Genomic DNA, 16,127 nt, shown 5'->3' on the forward strand with positions numbered 1-16,127 from the left:
GTAACATGAAGCATTATAAGATCTTATAAAATTCGTTCTATAAAATTATAAGTTATTTTTCGTATTTTGTATATTTATATTAATATTTATAAAATAGTTATAAAATGCGGTTTTCTATGAATAAATCGACATTATTTTTATTACAGTCATTAATTGTAAGTTGGAAATATAATTACATGTGTATATTCAATATAATAAAGATTTATTACCAAACAATATGGGTTTTCAATAGCAATTTTAATATGAAAATTTATAAAAAAATAAAACTTTTGAGGTTTTGAGGGAATATTTTCTATATAATATTTCAATTACATATACAAATCAAAAAAATATAATTATATTACAACGTTTATTTTAATGAAATGTTTAAGTTCAATCGAGATGATCATGATGATGTAAACTTGCAATTGACTATACAAAAAAAAATTTATAAAACAGTAATTTTCTTACCCGATACGATTGATCGTTCTTAGGGTGCGAGCATTTTTTATTAAAAACATTTATCGCAATCTGAAACATAACTCTGTATATACATACAATATATATATATATATGTATATACACATATATATATAAATATATATATATATATATGCACATGTAAAAATAAAATTAAAACTTTTTGCGACCGCACTAAAATTCGAACACAATTATCGGAAGGGTCTCGGAAGGGAACATTAAGTTCTAGATCTCGTCGATACAAACATTCTAGAGCTAGTAAATTCCACTTGATCTGAAATATTTATTTTATTTTATATATAATTCTGAGAAGTTTTTATGACCATTGAATCCTAATTTAAAAAGTTTATTTCAAATGGGTATATAAATTTATTCGCATCCTTCGTGCAATCGCAATATTTTTAAAATTTCTTTTTCCATTATAATTTTGATTAAGTTTTTATGTTTCAGTTGCATTGAAATGTGAATGAATGAAACATTGCATTTTCAAGTCATTGCTAATGGCCTTTCATCAAGTAAAAGTTAATAATATTTCAAACTTGTTATATGTTCTAAAAGAAACTTAAAAGTTACGATTGGCATTTTATAACAAATCAATTATGAAAATTAAATTAGAAAAAATCATCAAATTTCGGAAATTTGTAAGAAAAATTGTATGAAAATTTTTTAAAAGTTTTTATAATGAATATTAAAAGTAAAGAAAGAAAAAGCAATTATTTTATTGAAAATTGGATTTTCTTTAAAAACTTTTTTTTTATTAAAAATTTTATTTCAAATTTGAAAAATAGTAAAACTGTTTTCATTTGTAGAACCTTAGGCAATCTTGGCTTATATTTTATTTAGACTTTGCTCGTTAACGTATGTACATAGATGAAGTCTAAAAGTTAGCAAGCTTTTTTTAAATTAAAGGTTCGTATCCTTCAAAAACCTTCTATTATGAATCAAGAAACTGAGAGTCGTAGGTGAGTGCATATACTTCTATTCTACTTTTCGTGAATGTCTTTGTAATACAAAATTTTAAACAAGAAATATCATTTATTTAAGTCATAGAATTTTTATTAAATATTAAATATTTAATTGTAGTCGAGTTTATTATTGTAATCTTATATTTCTACAGAAAGAAATTTTGAAACATCTTCATGGTTTTTAACTTCGTATAAAAAAATAATTCAAAATGTCGAAATGTACCTACAAGATACAAAAGAAGAGTCCACAATAAAATAATGCACTTAGTGTTAACAATACCCCAGTTTCTATTTATTGTTGTACACATTGTAATAAAAAGAATTTGTTAACCAATTCATCAAAATCTTTTGTGTACCTATAAAAATAAATGTATAATGTTATTCATCTGTATGCTATATTAAAGCACATACACACGTACCCACAATATATTGAGTAAACAATACCGTTATTTATATTCATAACTAAACACAGTTCTTATAAAGTTGAATCGAAACGGATTATTCAGATCTATGCTGGTACTTTACTTCTAAGTTTATTGCACAATTTAAAAGTTATATACCGCACACTCTGTTTTGAAAACTGATCCTTATAATAAGTTTCTCTTATACTTAATAATTTTAAATATATTGCACATGTGTACTACGAGTATTCATTGAATTTTGCTGTTAGCAAAACAACATTAAAAGTGTCAAACGTTTGGCATTTATACTACTAAGATTGCTGAGTTTCAAAAAAGATATTTATATAGTACAAAACACAAATTATTTTCGCCCATGCAGTCTTTTGTCCTTCCTTCTGTCATTCGTCTGTTTGTTCTTTCTATTGGCCCTTTGCTAGCTTGTTAATCGACCTGCTTATTTATCTGTTCATCCCCAAAAAAATCTTTAGTAAGAGGGCCAAAATTCTCAGCAAATTTGGTTTAAATTAGAATATTATGACTGCTGCGTATACAATTTCAAAAACAATTTAATCCTACTTTGGCAGTTATGTATATTTCATTGATCGACTCTCATCTCTCTAATAATGAGATAAAATTTTTTGTGTGATAATTTCCATCAGCAAATACATACATTATTTTCATTCAGCTTGTTTTATTAGCTAGAAGACTATTTCATCACATTATTAAATTGGGTAGTATATACATTTAAATGTATAAAATTTTAAAATACATACGATTCCACTCTAACAATCATCTTTACCTTGCATATTAAATACTTTAACTTAAAGTTTTAAATCAATTTTATAGAAATCGATTGCATTCCTAAAGAATTTAAACAATAAGAGAAAAAAAAATTAAAATATGAATTCAAATTTCCTCTATTCATTCGTTTTCAATTCAATCTATTGCACTAATTTGTTCTTCAACAAAATGATTTCTTAATAATCTGGTTGTAAAAAATTCAAAAAGCAAATGTGAATAGCACAAAAACAAGAAAGCAAATAAAATAAAAATTAAAAGAATTTTCCTACTTTAATGAAAGAATATTCTTTTTCTTTTTTCCATTCTTTTCTTTTCTCTGAAAGAGAATTTCTCATCGTAAATAAAAAAGACAAAAATAAGGACTCTTCCGGTAAAAATTCTTGCATTTTTTTTCTTCTTGTACTTACAATGTTGTATTGAATATAAAAGGTATAGAAAATTCTATAAAGTTTTCGTAAATTTAAATAATGAAAGAAAACAAAGTTAAAAAAAGAAAAATACAGCGATTTCGTCTCCTAAGACTCAATATTTTTCTTTTCTATTTAGTTTCTTAAGAAAATGCTAAATAGAAATATTTTGAGTTGGATATCAATTTCTAAAACGCGATGCCAAGTTACGCTTTTCTCTAAAAGTTTGTACATTTTTCGTTGAATAAAAGTTTTTAAAAAATTTCAATTAAGCATAGGAAACTTTAAAGATTATTATAGGATTATTTAAAGATCAGAAAAGATAAATTTTCCAGCTATAACGTAACTTGCATCAACATGGATGTAGCTTCATAAATAAAAAGTTTATTATAAACAGAACGGCAATTTTGTTGCTATCTTCATTTCTCTACTTAGATCGAATTTTTTTCTTTAAGGCGTCAAAATCGAATTGGACTTTGAAGCATATGTTTACAGAACATATTTGAAGTAGAACAAACAATATATAAGAATGTAGATACCTATTCGCATTTTATAATTAACGCAGACAAAAATGTTTTCATTTTTGTATATTCCACAAAATATTTTTGGATTTTTATAAAAATTTCAAAGATTACAATTGCAGAATCATAGAATTTTTCAATGCGTTCATATGCACAAAACAGTTTATTAAACAAATGAAAATATTTTCAATACTTTAAATAAGTTAATTAACTACAATATGGCAAGAAATAACCATAAAAAAATAATATGAGATCTTCCATGTAGCTTTATTGTTTAAAGTAAAATTTATTAAGCTTTAACGGCTTGATATGTCTACATAAGTTCAAAATATTTTATTTTTTAAGAAGGTATCATATGTACATATAAGTTGACATACGGATACTGTGATTACGAACAAGTCATTTAGGTCAAGAATAAATCACAATAGTAAAAAAAATATAAATGACCCGATTTTAAAATAAACAATGAAATAGATTTTGCTTACATAGAATAAAAATTATAGAAAAAAAAATCCTATGAATTTCATCAAATTTTCAATATTAAAACTATGACATATTAAATATACGACATAATAAAAGTAGCATGATACTTTTATTTTTATTGCTTCTGATGAATGTGAAAAAAAAAATTAAATATAATTTTCTGACATTAAACGACATGTGACGCCATGTTATCAAAGAAAATAAATTTTGCATATTGACTTGCACTAGTTTTTTTCGCCCACATAATTAATTTGGTTGCCGTTTATACAATGGTTAATGGATGCATTAAAAAAGTTTAAGTTCATTTGCCACAATTGAAATTCATGTTAAAAAATTTCTCAAATTTAATTTTATTTGTAAATTTTTTTAATTTTTGAATCTTAATTCATCACTTGCGTTTGTCAGATTTGATGACTGTCGAAAATTATACATACATACATAATGTAAGTCCATTTTGCAATGTGTACAGAGTAAATCAAATTATAAAAGAAGACATTTTTTAAATTTGAAATAGAGAAGAAAATATTTCCTTATTAAAATTCAAAATTTTTCCAAATATTTGAGTTTGTAAGTAAGTCGATTAACACGAACATTAAAAATGTAAACAACAATTATATATATTTTTAATTTTTGCAATATAAACCACTTAGAATAGGTTTTGTCTCTTAATATAGGTGCAATAGTTTATTTTGAATAAAAGAATGTTTCTTTACCAAAAATTTAGATATAGAACATCAATTTTCAACAAATAATGTGGAAATGTTAATTATAATTAATTTTAGTACTTAAAAAGAATTGCCAGCGCTTTTCAAAAAGTAAAATAAGTTTAACTCCTAACATAAAAGAAGCTGATTAAAGAGTATCATCGGACTTCTTTTTAAAGCAATTTTTAAACTTTCAAATTTTAGAGCAAGATTTATGCAAATTTTAAAATAAACTATCCGCCTATAAAATCAGCTAATTTTCACGGAACTTTTTCTTTGAAACTTTATCAATATAAATGTATAATAAGCATGCATATACCAAAAACTAAAAAGTTCATTGTTTGCAGTGAAAATGCAGTAAAAAGTTTCAAATAAATGGAAAAAAATATTGTTTAACAACAAAAATAAGATTAAAAAGTTTCGCTGTTAAATTCTTTTTCAAAGTAATGCAATTTTAAAGCAATTGTTGGAACGGATACTTTGCAATTAAGTTTTTATCTTTTTTTTCCATTTACGTTTTTCTTATTCAGAATTTTTTATTTGTATTTTTGAATTTTTCTTTTAAAAGTTTTAGTTGGATTATTGAGATACATTGTTTTCAAAACACCATTTTTATCTTAAAACGAAAAAAATGTTAGTGAAAATGTAATTTGTAGCCCATTTTATCAACTATTTTTAAGATAAAGACGGCAATTCAATACGTTGGAAAAGAATACTAGAAGGGTGATCTTGTTAAGATTTTATTTAATGAGTACCAAATGTCTCAGTAATTTGATTAAATTTAACTGCAATTTTAGCAGAAAATGTTCAAAAAATATTCGATTTATATGGTTAAATTTATATTATATGGATACATAATGGAATTCAAAAAATATAACTGATAGTAAGAAAATTTCTAAAAAAATTTTAAATTTCTACGATTCTAATTTGAAAAAATTCGCTATAGTCGACTTTATTTAACCTTCTTAACATCCACATTTCGCGCATTAGACTTTTGAATTTTTAGTAAAAGTTATAATTTTGGGATTTAAAGACACTAGATCTTTTAAATATTTCTTTAAACCTGAATCAACATTCGATCTCTGCTATCCCTCTTCCCAAAAATTTATTTATTGTTACAGCATATGTAATACTCGTACACATATAAATTCACTACAAGCATATTTAAAAAAGTTATTTATTTGTTACATAACTTTTAATTTCTAATTGATATTCGCAAATCACACGGTAATTTAACAAAAACAATAATGAAGGAAATCACAAACAATTTGAGTAAAACAGAAAATAAATGGTAGCTAAAACATGGAAACATCATTGGAAAATTTTTTATAATCAGATAATTATCAAAATGATGTAATAGGGCAAATTATTCAAATGACAATAAGTATAACTCAAAAAAATGTAGAACAAATAGAAAAAAAAAAGCAAAAAAGTTAATAAAATAAATAAAAGGGAAATCATTTAAAATGAAAATTATTTTTGCATTACGAAGTTTTTTGAATAACAAAACATAAATAAATTTAGTTATACACATAGACTATGACTAATGTACATATCTATATATTTTATAATTGTCTTATAATTATTATAATTACGTTGAATGTTCTTTTGTAAATTTGAATACCATTTTGATATGTTAAGGCTTTTCTGATATACGAACCGTTATAGTTCGTATATCAGAAAAACATCGAAGCATCATTCCCTCACTCTTAAATTGAAACAGTATTAAAACAGTATTTCTTTGCACAAAATTCAGCTTATTTCTTGCTGAATTGGTCAGTAATACAATATTATTGGAATTTTAAAACCATGGATTGTTGAAAAAGTTATAAACACGAATTTTGTACATTTCGTATTCTGTATTGGAGTAAAATTATATTTTTAAATTATTGAATTGAATTTTGAAACTGTAATACTGTAATAAGGAACTCAAAAACGTATTCATATAATATATTGTACTCCTTTTTTTAATTTTCACACTCCAGTTTTATATTTTTTTAAACGTTATTTTAAATTTAATTTAAAGTCTATATTAAAAGTTTAAGATTTTCCAATTAGAAGTTTTTAAGAACCTGGCACTTAAAAAAAATAAAGCCAACAAAGAAAGTCAATAAAACTAAATTAAAATTTTCAATTCAAATTTTTTTCTATTAGAAGTACGTATATTTGCACATGATGTTTAATAAAATTTTTATTTACTACAAAAAATACGTTTCATGCTTAAATAAAAAATAATTTACTTGTATTGTTACCTTGTTACTAATTGAAACTTTATGGTTCTCTTTACAGAAATAAAGACGAGTCTCTGGAGTAACAATTTATAATTTTAAAAAACTTTTTTTCAAAATTTTACTGGAAAACTTAAAACGATAAGAAATCAGCTAAACAATAGAAAGAGTTGCACCTAATGCAATCAAATCAAAATTATTTACATAATAATAAAAATAACATTATAGAAGTTAAAAACAGCCATCACCATTTCGTCGATTGCGATTAAACGAAGGCCGACGCTGCCGCAGACGCCAGCGAGCGCCCCCCAAGTATTGTCACCAAAACGTCAGTGTGCCGTATCTGTTGTACCAACACATCAATTTAATTCACCATCAGCTGCAGCTGCCGCTGCAACTGCAGCCGCTGTCGCCTTAACAAAAGTTAACGGTGGTTTACCAAATCCAATAACACATTTTGCAACACCAAATTTACCAACCCCAACACCTACCCTTATCCACCCCCATCATCCCACACATCAATTGCATCATCGTGCACCACCAGCTCATTTAACAAATCCTCATAATCAATTAGCCGCAGCAGCTGCTGCCGCTGCCGCCGCCGCCGCCGCAGCTGTAAATATACCACATCATCGTCATCCCAATATTGGTGTACCTCAAATACATCCAAGTTTACATGCTCAATTACATCACCCACAACATAATAATTTAGGGCAGTTGCATACACAACAGCAAATACATACGCATTTGTTACAACAACATCAACAACAGCATACACAACAGCAAAAAGATCCTCGAGTGTATAAAGCGGTTGTTAGTGCCCATCAACAATTATTAGCTCATCAACAAACACATTTACAACAGCAAACACAGTCTTTACAACATCAATCTCAAGTACAATCAATTGCTACAAGTTCAGGAGCACCAGTTGTCTATACATCTCCAGCAATATCAAATAGTAACAATAATATTGTTACGGGACAAGATATTAAACTTGAAAGTACTGCAACAACCACATCAACAATTGCATCAACTAATTCAGCAGTAAATACTACAACTTGTGCTGCCGCTGCAGTTACCTCTGAGACTATAGATTCATCAGTGGTCTCAACAGCATCTTCACCATCAAATTTAACTAACAGCACTATTGTAACAACAAGCAGCAGCGGTATTGATAATAACAATAACAATTCGTCAATAATTACTGTTGCAAGCTCGACCAATTTAATAAATTCAAATAACGATTTAATCAACGGAAATATTAACGGTACAACTATTAACAAAAGTCCACATAATTTAAATAATTTAAACGTGAACAGTACAAATATTAATACAAGTATAAATAACACAATTACCAGTACATCACTTATTAATAATAATAATAATAACAATAATAATATCAAGATGGATAATCAAATGGTTTTAGCACCACATGGATTGTCACAAAGTACGGATTCTGTAAATACGGCTAGTAATGAAGAAGAGGTAAGTTCAAATTCTTCTGGTTCAGTTTCAATTAAATATCAATTTTTATCGATTTTTTAAATAAGTTTTGCGAATAAGTACATTTTGCAAACATTTATAAATTCTAACGTGTGAAAATAAAATTTCTAAACTGTTATGGTGTATTTGTCAATTTCGTACAAAAATTACATATTTTTCTCGGAGCTATCCGTTGTCAACATGTATTCTACTTAACATTTTCCGAGTTCAACTAAACAATAAGATTAATTTAATTATTTTAGTACGGAACTATAATTTTGTTTTCATTTATATTCTTTAATATTAATAGAATTTTTTTCAAAATTACCAATTAGTGGAAACAATTTTAACAATGTGCAATAACCCTTCCAGTTCATAAATTATTGCAGAACTACTACATAAAGCATGCAAAAATAACTTTTATTGAAAATGGTTCATGTTGTATTCAATTATGAATGTAGGTACTGTACACATTATGTACATTACATACACATATTGCCATATAAATTGACAATTTATTTTAAAATTAAGCAATCACATAATTTTATTGTTCTAAATTTTTATTTTATAAAGTAGTGAAGTACCGTCATATTTCAATATGCAATATTCTCCGGTAATTTTTAAAAGGATAAAAGGAATAAAAAAGTAATAATAATAATCAAGGAGGCAACGAACACACAAACAAATAAAATAAAGAAAAGAAAATAATATCGTTAAAATAAAAAAGTTATATGAAGCGTTTGTGCTTCATGACATCACATACTTGAACAAAAACAATAATAATAACGATATCCTGAAAAATACCGTTCATATAATAAGTAGTATAAGTACATATTATGTGTATGGTACCAATGCTTGCAGCATTCCATGAATTATTCCATTGTATTCAGCATCAGTAACATGTGTAACATCGAACAAAATGAAATTTTTGCATTAAATGAAAAAACAGTATTAGTTTATAAGGCACTTAGTCAGATATTTTTCGTTTAACAACGAGAATAAAAATATTCAAGCAAGAAAATTTGAAACATTTTAAATATTTGAGATTTAAAATCGTGCAAGTACTCTCTCATAATTGCTACATTTGTGACCTTGAATGACAATAAATTTTATATATTTATCTCTTTGATCAAAACTCTACATCAGATTTTTTTCAATTTAATGTGAAAAATGTTTTTTCTGCAAATTGCTGTACATAAAGACAAAAGTGGGTTCGATTTCATCTTTAAACTGCAAGTTTGTGAACATGGAATATATCTATTTAACTTTTTTGAGAAAAACATATAAAAAAGTCAAACTTTAAAGAAACATAAGCATAAAAATCTAAAAAACTTCAGCTTATTACCAAACATTGAATATTACTTCTGGCTTACAGCTTGCATTATCAAACATTCTTCATATTTTTTGTCTTATTTCATTAAAGCGTGATTTTTAAACATAATTGAATTTGGTTTCATGGGATACAAAACACTGTTCAATTTTCATCGAACATAATGCTCGAAAAATTGTAGGATGACCAAATTTTTAAGAGAAATCTGTTCAACTAAAATCTGTTCGACTGATCTGTTTTAATAGTCAATCTTGGGTTCAATTAATATTTATGCAGCATTTAAATTTTAAACAACTTCTAATGAGTGATCAGTTTTTTGCTCTGTAAATTTTATACAGAGCACTGTAGTATGCAAAAACAAATTTAAAAAAAAAACGAAAGGAAATAAATTAATCACATAATTTTCAGTTCTTATAAAAATTTTCTCAATTCCTTCCAATGCATACTATGCATGATGTGGGATGCAGTATGAAGTATGAACGAGCGAGTAAATGTAAATAGTATGAATACTGGTTGGTTGACTTTGAATATAATTTTAACAAGTATACATGTTCACAATGCAACTTATATCCATACATAATATTATGTATATTATATTTTTTTTATAGCAACACAAGCATCTACATACATGCATTTATTTTTATTGTTTAAAATAATCTTCTGGTTACAACAATTTTTAAGGATAACAATCACTTTATTTGTTATATTATGTATGTACGTATGTATTGTTATAGACGTACATATATGCAAGTGTATGCATTCGTAATAATAATGACAATAATGAATTGTGGGCAATTTATTTTATGCAAGATTGTGTATTATATTAATCGAGGAATAAGTATATCTGTATCGAGGAATAAGTAGCATCAAAATAAAATTTAATATTGTTCCAAATCCAATACTATAAATAAATAAGAAAAAAAAGAAGGACGATAAAGAATCAGCAATTTTATGATTTATAAATAAGAGAAAATGTAAATAAAACAAAACTGCTCGAGGCGCACGATATAATCATTATCGTATCCGTTTTCATATTAAAGTGATTTTAAGTACTGTAAAGTGTGAATATTTTTTTGTTTTATTTATATTATATAGGGAAAATATTGAATTGGGATTCTGATTTTATTGAAAACTTTAATGTTTCAATAGTTAAACAAATAAAATAAATGTAATTCTAAACATAATGCATGCATACGTATTATTTATTTAAAGGAATATTAATAAATACTTCCATACTGGTTTCCTAATATCAAGGGGAATACATTCGTTCAGTTTTCCTATACAATTAGTTTTAATTATTAATATTGTAATGACATGCTCGCTGAAATTGTTTATTGTTTATTTCATGTTTAACTCAAACATTTTGCAAAATATTGCATACATTTAATTTTCATCTTATGTCTTTTAATCTTATTTACAATGAAAACTTACAATAAGATCTGTAATTATACATATCACAAATTATTAAATTAGTTCTATTTATTATGCAGGTACAATTATGCATATATTACAATCATTAACTATAATTAACAAATTATAATTTAGTTACAACTATAAAGAACAAAAAGAAAATGAGAGATCTAACGTATGGTACTGATACATATTCAAATGTAAAAGAAAAAGAGTAAAAAGAGCGTAACCTAGTTGTAAAGTCTATAAAGGCGCTTTTTTAAAGTATTCTTCGTTAGTGTAAAATCTAAATTGTCTTCATATATATTCCCAAGACGCAGTATTCTGTTTACCGTTTCGTGTATACCATAATTAGCTCTATGAAAGGGTACTACAAAAATCTCATAATAGGCGAGCGAGATCTCATAATAGTGTCAAAGGTCAGAATGTCGGGTGATATGAAGTTCGATTTCAAAATATGGAAACTAAACGTAACATTCTCGATTTCTCGTATGCCAATGCGCTTTAATCTACATTCACAAGGGGGGAAGCTTAGGAGATTTTACCAGAGAAAGCGACGCAAAGCGAATCTCAAGAAATTTTTTTGAAAAGTCTCAATTCAATTTCTATGAACATCGTAAATTGAGGACCAAACCTGAAATGCGTGTTCAAGATGTGGCCGAAAAACACAAGACTAAAGAGATTTCTATGTATAGAGATTTCAAATAACGTAATTATTTCGAAAACGTCTAAATTTGAAAATAACATCTGATACATGTTCATTTAATTTTTATTAGCAAATAATAATGTAATATTAAATTAAGTGTTGTTATTAATAAAATATGATCTCAGATAGTATTATAAAAATCATAGATTCATTAAAAAATCCAAAACAAATCTAAATTTCTTATTGAAATGTTATAGGCTGTAAGCCACAAAACAATAATTTTCAATTATAGCGTATCCTTACTCGTACCTACAAAATATTAAAATTAATTCACAAATTTATTTAAATTTGCTTGCTAGAAATTTTGCTTTTAATTATTCTTAAAATACAATTATTACGATTTAACTGTGTAAATGAAAAATCACATTTCTCTTTGAAACTTTTATATTTTACATTTATTTTGTTTTTCGTGCAGTTTTTAAAAATATCCTTGATTGAAGAAAGTCTAATTTAATGAAACGAATGTTATATTTTAAAATTCGTAATATAGAAAATCCAGAAGAAAAAAAAGAAGTATAACAGAAGACCGTAGGAAGAAAAAAAACTTGTAAAAAATCAAGTTTTCTCGTCTTTTTTCCCGCTTTCCCCCCGTTTCTGTGGTGTTATATCAATTTGGAATTTGTGGCGACAGACCTCAAACTAAATATTAAAAAGGAAGTCAAAACGAAAAGAAACATGAAAATTTTTAACAATATTTTCTTTTCAGCTTTTTTATTTTTGATTTTTATATTTTTTCTGTCACGGAAATTAGGCAAGGAAATGTTGAATAATTCCCCCAACTTGTTTACATTATGTTAAACTTTACATCTATTCAATTTTATAGAGAAAAAAGGAATGAATCTGGGTTTAAGAAAATTCATTGGAAAATATTAGAATTCGAAATCGGTTTAACTTACAATTTTGTGAAAATGTAAAATCATTTTCGACATTAAATCTTTTATTAAAAAATTAAGAGACTAGCAAAATTATACATTTTATAATTATGTATGTATCTATAAGTCAAAACTGGCCAACTCTCAATTAATTCCACTCATTAGTTTAACGAGCAGTTTGATTATACCGAATCAATGTCAAAAACCATAATCATAGCAATTATATATAAATTTTACTGTGAACTGATAAAATGTCAAATTTAGACAATAAGCATATTCGTTGACGTTGAATTATTACTGATTATTGCAAATATTTGCCAAAATTAGATACGTTTATTTACTTTCTCTTAATCTACACAATAAGAAAAGATAAGGATAAACATAAATATGCCCACATTCCTTAACATTTCCCAACAATTCCGAAAGTTTTCCTTTGTAAAATTTTAACCAAATTTTCTCACCCTGTTTTTTTCTGTTTTCATCACCACCTTTTTCTCATTTCCAAAATTTTTTTATCTATTTTTACGCCTTATCTTTTCGGTAAGTTATGTTTTCCAGCTTTTGATCTTCTGACATACGAAATCGAAATGAAGAAAAAAAGAAAATCGAAAACTTTTGCAAAAAGAAAACTTTTCAGCAGAACAGAAACGAAAATTTTGTTTGGAAAAGTTTTTGTGGTAAAAAATATTTTTCCTGCCGTATGGAACTTTCAACTGTGTTCTTCCTTTTTTTGTTTTTATTTTAAAAAAATTTCATGTTTTTCTGTTTAGAATAAATGTTTTCGGATTTTTCCATTTTTTGCGTGTAATTTTTTTCATTTTTGGAAATAAATTTATAAAACTCATAGAATTCACATAATATTATTTTATATTTTTTATAATGTGAAAGGTAAAAATGCCTAAAATAACCAAAAGTATGTTCGCAATTATTTAAATATATTAATAAAAATTCCCGGACAATATGTGAAATTTTTTTTATTTATTTTATGTTAGTTGTTAAAATAGACATTCATGTTTTTAATTTCCAAGCTAGTTTTATTAATATTGCTGTATATATGGTTAGATTGGCTTGCATTGGTATTTTGTTTAATAATTATGGAAGATCATATGGAATTAAACTGCGTTCCAAACAACTGGGTAAACTTTTAAAAGCAAACATTTTAACATATAGTTGCAAAACCTTACTTCAGACCACATTCTTAAATTTGTGCTTTGACGTTAATCGTATAGATTCTGGGGGCACACATATTTCCGTAAAGTGTACTACTACCCGGCAACTATTAAAATTTTGTATAAAAGAATAATAGCGTAAACAAAAAAAATTTAAGTTTATTTCACTTACTTTATAAAAAATTCTTCTTTCTTAAAAAAAAAATTCTTTCAAAGTTTTTATTTCGAAAACAAAAAACAAACTTTTTTACTTCGAAGGTTCTTTTGAATAGCTTTTGAAAATAATGCGATCAATATTAAATTTATTCTTTTAATATTTCAAATTTTTGTTCCTTAACTTTTATTTAATTCTTTTGAATAATACAATGTACATACATGCCCCATATACATAATGTATAATACAGAATTGTGAGGAAAACAAATTTAGAAAGTATGCAAGGTATTTTTAATTTATGAGTAGTAATTAAATTCTGTTATAAGATCTTTGAATTGTTAAGAAAATTTCTTTAATGATTTCGACTGGTCAAAGTTCTTTGGGGTCTCAATAGTTATTTTATGTTATCTATGCCAGTTAAATTAAATATTGAATTATCAATTTTGAAAAAACTATATATAAAATTTTAATATCTCAAACTGATTTTTAATTTTGTTATAAATTGCAGAACTCATCATAAAGCTATAAGGGAAATACTTGAAATATGTGGGGGATTATAAAGAAAGAGTCAGTTAATATCGAAGTGAATTTGAAGTCATATTTTAAAATTCATAAAGCTAAAATTATTTTAATTTTTTTTAAAATCATTCATTTAAAATGAACGATTTCTAACGCAAATATTCTAGAATTGCCAAATTGCCACAATAAATTTTTACCATTTTTCTATTTTTGCAAAATTTCATGCTGACGCTTTTTGACGCTATTATTGTACTTAAAAATTTTTTACTGAGTACGAATGAAAATTTAAATTTTCCTTCTCTTTCAGAATTTTTTTCATTTTTTTGTTCACAAAATTATTTAAGAAAGAAAGTTTATTTTTAGAATTTAGTTTTGATAGTAACATGTACTTCGTCTGATTTAGAAGTGCGAAACATAAAAAAAAAAGTATAAAAAGTTTTTCAAACTTTTTTCATATTTATTTTTTGCAAAAGTAAAATTTCTTTTTCTAAAACTTGGTTCTGAATGTGACGCGATAAACATTCTTACTTATAGAAAAATAATAATAAGATTTTCAGGAGGAACTATGGTTATTTAAAGTTTATAAGTAAATTTTAAGGTTTAGAAAGTTGTTGTAAACTATAAAACTATAAAACAAGCTGGTTATGGTAGCCGAAATCACTTTAAATTAACTTTCTGTAAAACAGAAACTTTAAATATGAAAAAAGAATTGTAAATTAGAAAAAGTACCGACAGTTGGCTTCATATTTCTTTAAAAATTTTCATTTTTTTTCTTGGCTTGAGTAACACAAAAGGTGCATATAATAGAAATAAAAAATAATTTTGAGTTTAAAAAGAAAATTGAATTAATATTGAGAGAATGCATTTCATATTCTGAGATGATTCACATTCATATTTCGATGCTTCTCATAAATTTGTTTAAGGATCTTGTAGATGTAGATTCCAAGGGAACCGAGTGGGACAGGAGCAACCTCCCAAGCCACCGCAGCCATTTTTGACTTATTGTAGCCCCCCCAGTCCCAATCACAAAGCCGGAGATATCCCTAAGGGAGTTGGACAACAGTTCCCGAACACTTAGGGACCCATGTCCAAGACAGTTGCGGCGCCGAACAGCCAGTGCCGGACAGTCGCAGAGAACGTGCACGGCGGTCTCATCTCCACCCCCACAAAATCTGCACAGGGGGGAGCCTGACTTCCCATGCCTATGCAGGTGGTACTTCACTGGGCAGTGCCCCGTGAAGAAATTCGCAATAGTGCGAACCCGGCTCCTGCTCATCCCCAGCAACTCCGCAGCGAATCCGAAAAGAAACACTTTCGCATGACGGCACCCTTTCGTGTCCCGCCGGTGACGGCCGCATTCCGCCGCGAATAGGCAGGCAAGCCTGGCCCCCACGGCGGAAGAAGGCAGACCGCAGAAAGGCAGCGGCTGCACAAAGGCAGCCCCAGATCCCCTCCGCGCCAGCTCATCGGCAACTTCGTTGCCCGCATGGCCACTATGGCCCGGCACCCAAATGAG

At 26.8% G+C, this 16,127-nt stretch overlaps 1 protein-coding gene across 1 annotated transcript in view; it reads left to right on the forward strand.

Moving 5' to 3' along the window:
* LOC129616164 (protein couch potato-like) overlaps positions 1 to 16,127 on the forward strand; it is a 100,994-nt gene that overhangs the window by 66,506 nt on the left and 18,361 nt on the right. The window contains exons 3-5 of the mRNA XM_055531650.1: positions 98 to 155; positions 372 to 437; positions 7,198 to 8,454. Coding sequence (XP_055387625.1) covers positions 98 to 155; positions 372 to 437; positions 7,198 to 8,454 — 1,381 coding nt within the window. The remainder of the gene's footprint in view (positions 1 to 97; positions 156 to 371; positions 438 to 7,197; positions 8,455 to 16,127) is intronic.

The sequence above is a fragment of the Condylostylus longicornis genome, unplaced genomic scaffold, assembly GCF_029603195.1.
Source record: "Condylostylus longicornis isolate FDR11 unplaced genomic scaffold, ASM2960319v2 ptg000163l, whole genome shotgun sequence".
In the NCBI taxonomy this organism is placed as follows: domain Eukaryota; kingdom Metazoa; phylum Arthropoda; class Insecta; order Diptera; family Dolichopodidae; genus Condylostylus; species Condylostylus longicornis.